Source organism: Aotus nancymaae, unplaced genomic scaffold, assembly GCF_030222135.1.
Source record: "Aotus nancymaae isolate 86718 unplaced genomic scaffold, 86718_ANA_hifiasm-v0.15.2.pri h1tg000053l, whole genome shotgun sequence".
NCBI lineage: Eukaryota > Metazoa > Chordata > Mammalia > Primates > Aotidae > Aotus > Aotus nancymaae.
Genome location: NW_026988467.1, coordinates 30,660,015 through 30,671,983, shown reverse-complemented (window position 1 = coordinate 30,671,983; position 11,969 = coordinate 30,660,015). Strand labels below are relative to the sequence as shown.

At 48.2% G+C, this 11,969-nt stretch overlaps 1 protein-coding gene across 1 annotated transcript in view; it reads right to left on the bottom strand.

The window, feature by feature from the left end:
• The window catches only part of CUNH1orf94 (chromosome unknown C1orf94 homolog), a 42,576-nt gene that overhangs the window by 11,156 nt on the left and 19,451 nt on the right, over positions 1-11,969 (bottom strand). The window contains exons 2-4 of the mRNA XM_012440285.2: positions 10,085-10,773; positions 6,923-7,183; positions 5,667-5,842 (exon numbers count right to left, since the gene is read on the bottom strand). Coding sequence (XP_012295708.2) covers positions 5,667-5,842; positions 6,923-7,183; positions 10,085-10,773 — 1,126 coding nt within the window. The remainder of the gene's footprint in view (positions 1-5,666; positions 5,843-6,922; positions 7,184-10,084; positions 10,774-11,969) is intronic.

Here is an 11,969-nt window from a genome sequence, read left to right as displayed (position 1 = left end):
TGCTGTATGTCTATGTGCCCATGCATACACCTGTGTCCGTAGCTTACGGAGTGGGGCAGTGTGAGGATGAATGAGTTTATACATCTAAAGAGCTTAGAATAGTGCCCAGCACATAGTAAGGACTCAATGTTCGGTGTGTTTGTCATCTCTCACTGCCTCCTCCCTTAAATAGGCTCTCTGGCCATTCAGCCAGATGGGAAATTGACATTTTACTCACAATTCTGTCTTGGGGTGCTCATGTGTCCACATACAGACGAAAGACACACACACACACACACACACACACACACACACACACAGCAGAACTGCTGTTGTGGGAGTGGTCAGCTCCAGTCTCAGAATCTGCCTCCACCTGCCAATCCAGAGTTTTCCCTTTAGATGAGGCTCAAAACCCAAAGTACCTCTCAGCCCAGGACATCTCAGAAGATCTGCGGCCCGAGAGGCCACCTTCATTTTGGGCTCAGCTTGTGCCAATGACCAAAGTGTTGATGATGGCTGACACCACACCCTTGAGGATTTCCTCATGGCCTATGGACTTTCTGATGTGAAGTCTGTGAGGAGATCTCCCTGCTCTCCTCCTGCTCCATCTTCTCAGAGCCTCTGCTTGCTCTCTGCTCCCATGCAGGGGACACTCCTGACGTTCCTGTGCTCAGGCCCCTTCCACTTTTGCCCACTCATTTACCTGAAACCACTCACCTGCTCCCCTTTACTCCAAGCCCTGCAGCCCGGGGTAGCCTGTCTCTCCCATCATGACCGCTGTCCTGTCCTTGTAACCCCAGCCTCTGCCTGAACCTGGACAGAGCAGTCTGACTGATGGGGTTGCTTACCTGTTCCCAGCCCTCCATGAGCTCCAAGACCACAAGGCAGGTTGCTGAGTGTCCCTCCTCTGTTTTTCCCCCTCCTCTCAACCCCCTTAGCACTTACCTCTGCTTTCTACGGGCGGTTGTGCACCTGCCTGTTTCTATGTGTATACATCAAACATGTGTGTATATACGTTTGTGTACATATGTGTGTGCACACTGTCATACACAAAAATCTCTGCTGGGAGCATGGTCACTGTTTTTGAGACTCATTGTGACCTCTGAGAGGGTGGCCAGAGCTAATGCCTCCAGACTTCAAAGCCTACGGTGCAGCAGCTGAGATCCCCTATGGGACTCTTTCATCTTCTTTCTGCCTCTTTCTCATCATCTTCTCCCTCAGGACTCCCAGGGAACAGCACTGAGCAGTCTCCAGAATGCCCAGCATGGGCCACCCAGCCATCCCTCATAGGAGCCCATCCAGGGCTTAAGCTGGTGGCCCCGGTCCTCCTGGGAGCACCAGGGAGGAAGGTGCCCCTTGCTTTCCACAGCCAACTTCCCCAGCCTCCACCATCTCACACCTGCTTGTGCCAGTCTGCCCTAGGCTCTGTGGATGGCAAACAGCTGCCCACCCTTAACCAGTCCCAGGGTGGATTATCAGGAGATGGTGCCACAGTCATCAGTTAGAAAACACTGCATGACTTCAAGAACATTTCTAGTTGTTAGAATTGCAAGTGTGTAAAATCACAAGCAAGGGTAAATTAACATTCGCTGTTCTTTGCTTAAGCCATGGCCTCTTCCCATGCACCATCCCCCCGCCTTAACTGGGAGTAGAGTTTCTTTACGCCAAATAGCCCAGGGGCCTCTGAAGTTCCTCGGTGTTGGGGACTTTGTCTTCCATGTCCCTAAGTCCTTCCACCACAGAGCTCTGAGTAAACTGGATTTAGGACCTCATCTTTATTCCTAATGCTAAGCAGGAAAGAGACCAGGCTAGACCATTCCCCGTTTCTCCTCTCTGTCTCTCAAGGTCTGCGGAGCTCTCTGACCCCATTTCCTTGGAAGATTGAGGCTGAATCATAATAAAAATCAACATTTGTGTCACAGCTTAAATTTTACAGAGTCTTTACCCTTCCATAGACTCAATTAATCCTTACAACCATATCAGTAGCTGCTGCTACTGATATGATTAGACTAAGGCTTAATGAACCCATTTCACAAACCAGGAAACCATGGCTCTGAGCAGCTAACCATCCTAAGCCCTAACTTGGAAGCAGCAGAACCTTTAAAACCAAGTCTACTGGTTTCAAAACCTGCCTTCTATTATCTCAGGCCCTTGATCAGCTATCTTGAAGCTGGATGGCATTGTGAGATCACAGAAGCTGGGAGAAGGTAAATTATGCTGTCCTTCCTTACCACCTGGAAGGACCAATGCCTTCCACAGCCAATTTCAGCTGGGCCCGTTCGGTGATTAAACTGTCTCGTAGAACCCAGCAGGCCTTACCAGCCAGGGTCCTTCTGCTGCTTCTGCTCAGAAGCCCAGGAACCTCATAGTCAGCCGTATGATGCTAAAGACAGAGGAACTTCATGCTCAGAAAATGATATGTCCAAATCTCACCCACTCCAAAAAGTCAGAAGAAATTAACATAGCAAAGAGATGCTATCCCCACTTAATAAAGCAAACCATTGCAAATTAGTTTTACATGGTGAATTCTGTGAGGGCATTTTAGAGTGAATTGGCTTATACTAAATAAATTATGCAGTTGTTTCCCCTTTAGAGGTGGAGATGCATATAGAGCTGGTCTCTGGTTTATTCCTGAACTTGCATTAGACTCCAAGCTTCTATCTTATTCCTCATTTTTTTCAGAGACAGGGTCTCACTCTATTGTCCAGGCCAGACTTGAACTCTTGAGCTCAAGCAATTCTCCCATCTCAGCCTCTGGAGTAGCTGGGACTACAGGCACACGCTGCCACACCTGACTTTAGTCATCTTTGAATCCCTCTAAGTGGCACAATGCTCAGCTTCTAGCAGGTGTGGGGAGCAGAGGTTTTCAAAATTACTTAAATGAATGAGTTAATAAATACACAGAAGTGAGTAAATCGCAAGTAGGTGAATAAATGAATAGTGAATAACCAAACAAAAATGCAAGGGTAGAAGCATGTTGGTAAATGAGTCAGTGACTCACCAACAGGACATTCCAAGACCTGTGTAAGGACAATAGATTACTAGTATGAAACTAGTTCACTTTAGCTTCCTTCTTAGGTCACTTTCATCACAACCTCTCACCTCCACAATGAGGTGTGAGCTCTCCCTCCCTGGGGAGGGGATAGGTACTTGTTCTCTTTAGCAAACACACAAACAAAAAGCTTGAAAACAAAACAGAGAGAGGCTTTGCTAAGTTCCTTTAAGATTCAGGAGCTAAGCCTGGTGGGTCAGCTTGAAGAGTTGTTATTTTATTTTATTTTTTTATTTTACTTAGGTTCTGAAGTACATGTGCAGGTCATGCAGGGTTGTTGCATAGGTGCATACTATATCCCGCATTTCTCCTCATGTTATCCCTCCCCACCCTCCCCACCCCCTGCTGTCCCTCCCCTAGCCCCCCCAACTGTCCCCAGTATGTGATGCTCCTCTCCCTGAGTCCACTTGCTCTCATTGTTCAACATCCACCTATGAGTGAGAACATGGGGCGTTTGGTTTTCTTGTGTCAGTTTGCTGAGAATGATGGTTTCCAGATTCATCCAAGTCCCTACGAAGAACATGAACTCATTGTATTTTATGGCTGCGTAGTATTCCATGGTGTATATGTGCCACATTTTCTTTTTTTTTTTTTTAAAGACGGGATTTCACCATGTTGGTCAGGCTGGTCTTGAACTCCTGACCTCAGGTGATCCACCTGCCTTGGCCTCCAAAGTGCTTGGATTACAGGCGTGAGCCACCACACCTGGCCAGTGCCACATTTTCTTTGTCCAGTCTATCATTGATGGGCATTTGATAAGGAGAAGAGACAATCCCCCTTTCCCATAGGATATAAGGCTTGCGCTGTGTTGTAAGGGAAAGAATGGCATAGGGTTCTAAGGGGTGGAGAGAGGGGAAAACACAGCAACAGGACAAGCCGAGTAAGAGGTGTTTCCTTCTCTACTTTCTCGCTTCAGGCTGTGCTGGGCCAGGCTGGGGCAGCAAATTGCCAAGGTCCTGGATGCACAAGTTTGAGTTCCTGCCCTTCCCCCATACAACAACATGCAATTCTGGAGAGAAGCCAGTGAGGGGAACAGAAGACAGAAATCTTAGGCATGGAGAATCTTTCCTGAAAAAACTGAGTCCTGCCTAAAGGGACTATTTAAGTTATTGGATTAGACTAAGGCTTAAACCAGAGTGGACATTTATTTAATTTTTCCCTCCTTCTACCCAGTGGGTGGTAGCTCTTAAGGGATATTAAGTTAAATCGACAAAATAAAGAAACTACATTTTCCCTGCATAAATAAGTTCTGTGAGTAGAATTTCCAGCCCTGCTAGAGGTGCTTTACTATCCTTTTGTGTCTGGCCACTGGTTTTCTCCTTTAGCTACGAGCCCAAGAACAAGAATGCGTGCCAAGTCACTTTGGTTGGTAGAAGCTAAGACTGCTTGGGTGTAGTTTAAGTAAGGTGGTCATATATACTCATCCCTTGGTATCCTCAGAAGATTGGTTCTAAGGCCACCTTCCCTCTTGCACCCTGTGGATACCAAAATCTGAGGATGCTCAAGTCTCTGGTATAAAATGGCATTTGAGGGCCAGGTGCAGTGGTTCATGCCTGTAATTCCAGCTCTTTGGGAGGCTGAGTCAGATGGATCACATGAGGCCAGGAGTTCGAGACCAGCCTGGCCAACATGATGAAACACCATCTCTACTAAAAATACAAAAATTAGCCAGGTGTGGTGGTGCACGTGCCTGTAATCCCAGCTACTCAGGAGGCTGAAGTAGGAGAATCACTTGAACCTTGGAGGCAGAGATTGCAGTGAGCCAAGATCATGCCACTGCATTCCAGCCTGGGCTAAAGAGTGAGACTCTGTCTCAAATAAAATAAAATGGCACATGAGGATGCTCAAGTCCCTGATATAAAATGGCATAGTATTTGCATGTAGCTTATGCGAATGCTTCTGTATCCTTTTATCTCTAGATTACTAACAATGTCTAATAATGCAAATACTATGTAAATAGTTATTACACTGTATTATCTTTTACTCGCATTATTTTTTGTTGTTGTATTGTTGTTTGTTATTATTTCCTTCTGCAAATATTTTCCATCCAGACTGGTTGAATCTGAGGATGTGGAACCCATGGATACAGAGGGCCGACTGTAATTTGTTGTCCAAACCAGGACATGAGAGTGAAAAGGGATGCCATTAATATTATTTTGGAACAGAAGACCAAAATCGGGACTGTCCCAAGTAATCTAGGATATATGCCATCCAACCTTAAAGGAAGTCACAGGAAGGAGGTGGGAAACAAAGACTGCCATATCATCTTCTCCTGGGAGCCCAAGCACTTAACTAGCCACAACCAGCAAAACGAGGCTCTCAGTGAAGGGCACAGCATAAACTGGAATTCAGACAATAGAAAGTTAGGACTCTATATACATATGTCTGTGGAGATGTGTGCACGCACGCACAAAAACCAAGGGGCAGGTCTGATGTGACTACAGTGAAAAAAATAACCGACAAGCTGACAAGTTGACAATGCCCTACCATGGCCCCCGCAAAGCCTCTTCCATGTAGGGAAGGCATTCAGAAGAGTCTAGAGGCTCTTTGTGAAATAGGCCCCCTGCCAGCCACACCTCCTCTGTGGCCAAAAAGCCCGTGGATATCCACAGGAGAGCTAGGCCCACTCACTGACCTGATACTGCAGGAAGGTGGAGGGGTTCGTGAACACTGGTGGAGGTGGATAGTTCGGGTTGAGCCAGAATGGCTGGTTCAGGGTTGCTGAAGTCAAGGCTGTAGCAAAGTGTGGAGTGAAAACATTCCCTGTGTGCTTCAGGTTGTTCTTGTCAGCAACCGTCACAGGTGCGTTAACTGCAAGTCACAGGAGAGGTAAAGTGGGTCAGGGATGGAGGCAGGGAGAGGCCAGGAAACCTTCAGCATCACAACTTCCCTGGGGATTCAGTCTCACAGGTCAGGTCCCTTAAGCGCCAAGAGGGTTCTTCAAAGTTCTAGTACATTTCCAACTATAGGTAAACATCATTAGTTCATGCCTTGCCAATTTGGAAGGGATGAAATTCCCAGTAGGTCTGGCTTGGAGCTTTTTTTTCCATCATTCACTAGTACAGAAGGCAGTTTAGCAAGGGAATACAATAAACCAGATTGCTAGGGCTATATATCACCTACTTACAAAATGAAATTTTTTCAACTGCTTTAGAAAAATCCAACTTTTTATGAACCATTGCTATGCCATTGGAATTCATCCTTAACAAATGATTAAAGCAGCCCTTCCCTAAGGATATACACTTGGCAACGCTAAGAAACTTGCACAGGTTGTTGTATCTATATGGGAATTAAAAAAAAATTTTAAAACATTAAATACTTTAAAACATTAAATTCAGCATGCAGTGACTCAAAATTGATCTAAACAAATGAAGTTAGATTGAGTTGTTTCAAGATAAGAATCCTGGATTCTTCCTTTCTACAAGATGTTGTGGGGGCTTAAAAAATCAGAAATGGGTCCTCTGTTTCCCCCTTATTGGCATCCTTTTGGAAAAAGAGGTTTGACTAGAACAGTTGTAGGAGGGCAAGGAAGAGAAAGCAGGAACATAATCTCAATGTAGAAATAATCTAAAGCAAGGATTTTTTGTTTTGGCTTGGGCAATTTCAGAGGATATAATACTTGCTGGATCAGGGCTATATTCAGAAGTGACTATTAATAATGCTGATATGACCCTTGAAAGCCAACTACATTTCTCTAGCAACTGTATTCCCAAGAAGGGATATAGGGAGAAAGTCATTTTTCCCATTTTGTAGGTTTTAAAACTGACAACTATAGAAAGGCAGTGAATTTTCTACAGATAAGACAGCCACTTGGTGACAGAGCCACCTGAAGCCTGTGAGGGTCGCTGCAACCCTCTCCCCTGCAGCCCCTCCCTGGGTAGGTCAGCTCACCTTTCAGCTCCAGCCCATCCACTTCCATTTTGTTTCGAAGTTTCAGCTGCCCGCTTGGGTTCTTAGTGGCCCCAAAGAACTCATAGAGTAGGTTCTTCTCGGCTGGACATGTAGGTTTCTTGGGTGGCAGGGGAATTGATGCGGTGCCCACTGGGTCACAGCAACCCTTCTCACCACAGGTGTCCTTCTGGCTCTGGGGCCACTGGCTGAGAAATAGGCTCTCTCGACACTTTGTTGGCTCCTTGGTGCCAGGGCTCCATTCTACAGGAAGAGAGAAACTGAGTTAATGCCTCTAGAAGGTCAAGCGCTGGATGCTGGAAGCACCATTTTGTGGATTAAATGATGAATCCTCTGTAATACACACCTGAGGCTTGGGCCACTCTGAGGGACTCTCTCTCAGCCAAATACAATCCCAATCTCTCCCTGAAATCTTCCCTGGCCCCTGCCTATTCTGATCCCCCGATCTCATGCACCCATCAATCCATCTATCCATCCATCTCTCTACCCATCCATTTGTTCATTCATCCACTCATCTGTCCATCATCTTTGTCTTTCTTCCTTTTATCTATCTACTTATCCATCCATCCACCTGTCCATCCAGCCATCTATCCCATCTTTATCTTCCTACCTTCCTTGCATCTATCCACCTCTTCATCCTTCTTTCCATCATTCCTTTCTTCCAATTAGCTTTTTCTTTCCTCTCCTTCCTTACCCTTCCTCCTTCCTTCCACCCTTCCTTCTCTCCAACCATCCATAGTGCCAGGCTGTGGATAGAAGGATGTCTTGGACGGAGTTTCTGCCTTCAGTGAGCACATGGTTTAGTGAGGGAGACACACATTTCTACAGAACATGTGGTCTGAGCCACGCACTTTGTGGTCTCTTATCCTGGATTCTACTTTTGTTTTATTACTCATAGGTGATTCAGCTCACTTGTCAGTGCCAGGCCTTGACCTGAGTGCTGGGAACACAGTTGTGAGTCAGAGCCAGACTGTGCCCATCAGGAGCTCATAACAAGGAAAAAGAGAGAGACACGCCCAGAAATAGCTCCAGGACAAGGCAGATGAACACCACGAGGTGGCAGAGGGAAGAAACGGGAAAACAGGGTGGCTGAGACCGCTTCTGTCTGAGAAGGTTCCTTCCAGAAGGAAGTAGGGTTTCAGCAAGGCCTAACATCTAGGGGTATTGGGGAGGAAGGCATGGCAGGCATGGATAACTGTGGGCAAAAGCCTGAAAGCATCAAAGAGACATCATGAGTCACTGGATATGGCTGGAGTGTGGAGCAGGGACAAGATTGGTGGCAGACCCAGGTCTCTCTCTGAGGAGACTAAGCATTTATTCTCCCAATGCAGAGGTACTTTTGGGACCATCACAGATCCTCACTTCTTTTGTACCCAGCAAAAGAAGCTTTTGGGAATTGAGACCTGGCCACCCACTGGATGGCTGTGCATTGGCTGTGCATTGCGCTGGCCCACAGCAGTCACCAGGATCTCTCTAGTTGCAGCCAGAAGGGACCTGTGCCTCAGTGTTACCTGTTGATAATAGACCTGATCCCACCAGCTTTTGGCCTCCTAGTCCAGTGGCTTGGGGGCTAAGCTTGTCTTCCTAGCACCATCCCAGCAAAGGAAAGAGCTGCTCTAGCCTGGGCCAATTTAGGAGGAAACAACATTTTTAGCAAAAAATCCCTAGAGTCTCTTCCATGAGTTTCTCTGGTTGCCGAATTCAGCCCCTAGCCAGTGAGCTGAAACAACAGTACCCACTAATAATAACCCTTTCCCCAGAGACCTATGCACCTGCAGATTCCCACTCACATTTACAGGCACCTTAAACATCTATGAAGCTCCCTCTTCCAAGGTCTGGGCACACAGATACATACACATTCCTATCTGTTGTTCTTTTGACTTAGTGACACGTACACAACTACACACATGACAGACACATGCACAAAAGTGTACACAGACATGCTTAGATGCACCACTCCTGCATTTTCTCTAACAAATACACTCAAACCTTCACAACTCCTTTTGGCACACTTTGGCCCACACTTTTGTACAAAAAGCATGCACCAATGGTGGGCGAGGTGGGTGGGACAGAAAGGCTTCCAATCCAGCAGCCACCCATGGAAGTATCCATGGGTCCCTCTGGGAGAAGAGGTAGGAGGAAGTTCTCCCCTCTGGGAAGAGCTCAATTATCTCTCTCCCACAGCCCCTCATCCTAAAGCCCTCTGGCTCCTAGAGCCCTGTCCAGGACCCAGAGTCCAGCTTGCTATCCATAGCTCTGATTCCTTGGCCTTCCTGCAATGCTCCAGGACACAGAATATTCGAGACAACCTTGCTCTTATTTTCTCAGGGAGGTGAATTTGGACCCTCCCAATATGGGCATCTCTCTTACCCATCCATGCTCATAGCCCAGAGGGAATTGTTCTTTTGGCTAACAAGAGTATGGTCACTCTCCTAGTGACTGCTGACCCTAGGCAATGGCCATAGCCATCAGTCTACCTTCTTGGAACCTTATAGTCTGACTGGTTATAGCAGAACAACACACAGAATTCTGGGCATAAAGTAGGAGAATCGTGGGAGGTGGCTGGCTTTCCTGGGAAGAATGTTACCTCCTCAATAAACTAAGTCCCAGGAAACAGATTCCAGAGTCAACAGTCTGCACTGTGCCTGGATAATTTATGTATCCACCCCGCTACGCCAGAGAGGGAGGACCAGGCCTCATGTCCAGAACAGGTGCCTCCATGAGATAGATGCCAAATGATCCCAGCTACCAATCAAATTTCTCTTCTATACATCTTGGCATCCCCAGGCTGCAGTTTTGCCCTGAAGCCAGCTAGGGTAAACACTTCTTTCAATGCACTCTGGATACCTGTTTGATTCCAAAATTAAGCCAGTTACTACGTGGCTCCTATTTCTCTTCTCAAAGTATGTTGAGATCAGGGCCTCTGGGTTTGTTCACAAAAGCTGTGCTCTGCACAGGGGCACCCAGCAAAAGAAGCCTGTGGGGGTTGAAAACAGCTTGTCCCTCGGGGCTGTGCCCACCAGAGAGGCTGCTTTGTCCTGCTTTGCACAAAGATGCTTTATGTACATGCTGCAGTCCTGATGGCTTCTTGGGAAGGACCTCCTCCTTGCACGCCCACTCTACCCCAGTTCCAGCCCCACTCACCCAACAAGTGGTGCCTCTCCACAGCAGGGTCAGCCTCTGGCTTGGAGCAGATCTTGGCAAACACTGGGAGGTGCCTCTTCTGAGCAAAGAGCTCAGGGAGCTTGTCAGGGGGTGCAGGAGGAGGTGGGGGAGGTGGCAGCAGAAACGGGCTCAGCCCCATGGGCTCCCTGAGTCCAGGGCCACTGAACATGTTGTTCTGTAGGAAGTCCTTGATGACCCTTGTCTCCTCCAGCACCTTCTTGTTGTCAGGGGCCTTGGATGCCTCAGTGGACTTCATTGGGAAATGGGCCAGAAGCTTGCTGACCTCCCAGTTGGAGGCACCCAGGATGCAGTCCCTGTCATCTGTCCCCTTGCAGCTCTTGACCTTGGTGGCACACAGAATGTCTGTGACAGTAGACATGGCAGAATCACAGTCCTGTCTGCTGCCATTAATGGATGTGGCCACCTTCTGCTTGGGAAGCTTGTCGCCGACAATGACGGAGGCTCTGGGGCACTCATTACCGTCTGCCACTACAGGAGGGGCAAGAATGCAGGGAGCCAGCTCTCTGGTCCCCTCGGGAGAGTTGCCAGGTGCCTCCAGCTCTTCAGAGCTCTCTTTGGCCAGGTTCGAGTGCTCTTTGGTGAGGCTCAGGAACTCCTGTTCTACCAACAGGGAGATCTCATCTTTGTCACTGCTGAGCTCCAGAGTTCTGCAAATGGGTCAGAGAGACAGACGGTGTTAGTGCCAGCTCACAAAGGTGTGGCTCTGCAGCAGGACAAAGGCCCCAGAAAAGGGAGGTGGATGCATAACATGACAAAAACACACTTCCCGGTAAGAGAACCCAGTGGACACACAGTGGACCCCCACAGGGCTCTGCACCACACCGGCGGGATGCAGCACTGAGAGCATGGTTTTGAAAATGGGGAAACCTGGGTCCTCTCCCAACAACCTTGCTGAGTGAGCTAGGGCAAGTCACAGCCTCACTGAACCTTAATTCTAGTCCATTCCTCCTGTTCTTCATGCTCAGGACCTGAAGCAATGAAAGACCAGAGAAGAGGTTCACTGGGGAATTTTGCCCAGCACCAAAGGGGTCAGGAGTCAGCCATCAGCTCTAAGTGTGGAGTCCAGGGTGCTGGGACTGAGCCCTGAGAAGCCCCCAGGAGCATAGTGCAGCCCCCATTACCTCACTGCAGAATGGTGGAGTGGACAACCTGAGCTTACACCCTGACCCAGTCACTTCCCATCTGTGTGACCTTGGGCAGGTTGTTCAGCATCTTGGTATTCTGTCTCCTTCTCTCATTACTAGGAGCATCACAGAGGTGCAAAAGCACTTTGGATGGTGTCTGGCATAGAGTAAGGGTGATTCAAAGGTCAGCTCTCACGTCTATGCCACCATTAGCCTTTGTTGGTTCCTGCCTCTGGGTCCCCTACAGTAGCCTTTTGGATACCCGTGTTCACTCTGGCATGGCCTCTGACCCAATCACAGCCTCACTTCATGGGCAGCACCAGCAGTTGGGTGGTCCCTGAACTGATTCACTGGGGTCTCCCTGTGCCTAAATATTGGCCTCAAGCTGCACCTTGGACCCTGGGTCCTCTACTGCACCCTTGCTTGTCAGCACCAGCTTGATAGCACCTGATGGTCCCCTGGCTTCTAGGCACCTGGTTGCCACTTCTCTCCAGGTGTGGAGAGGATGGCAATCCTATTGGCCTGGCTGGTGTCCCTGCCCACCTCACCAGCATCCTTGGCAAGTAGGCACCTTCCTGTTTAGTGCTCCTAGGAGGACCAGGGCCACCAGCCTAGAACTGTCTATTGTCCTCACTCAATGGGCTCCTATGAGAGGTGGGTGAGGTGGCCCACAGCAAGCATTCTGGAAACTGCTCAGCCTTCTATCATGGGAGCACTGA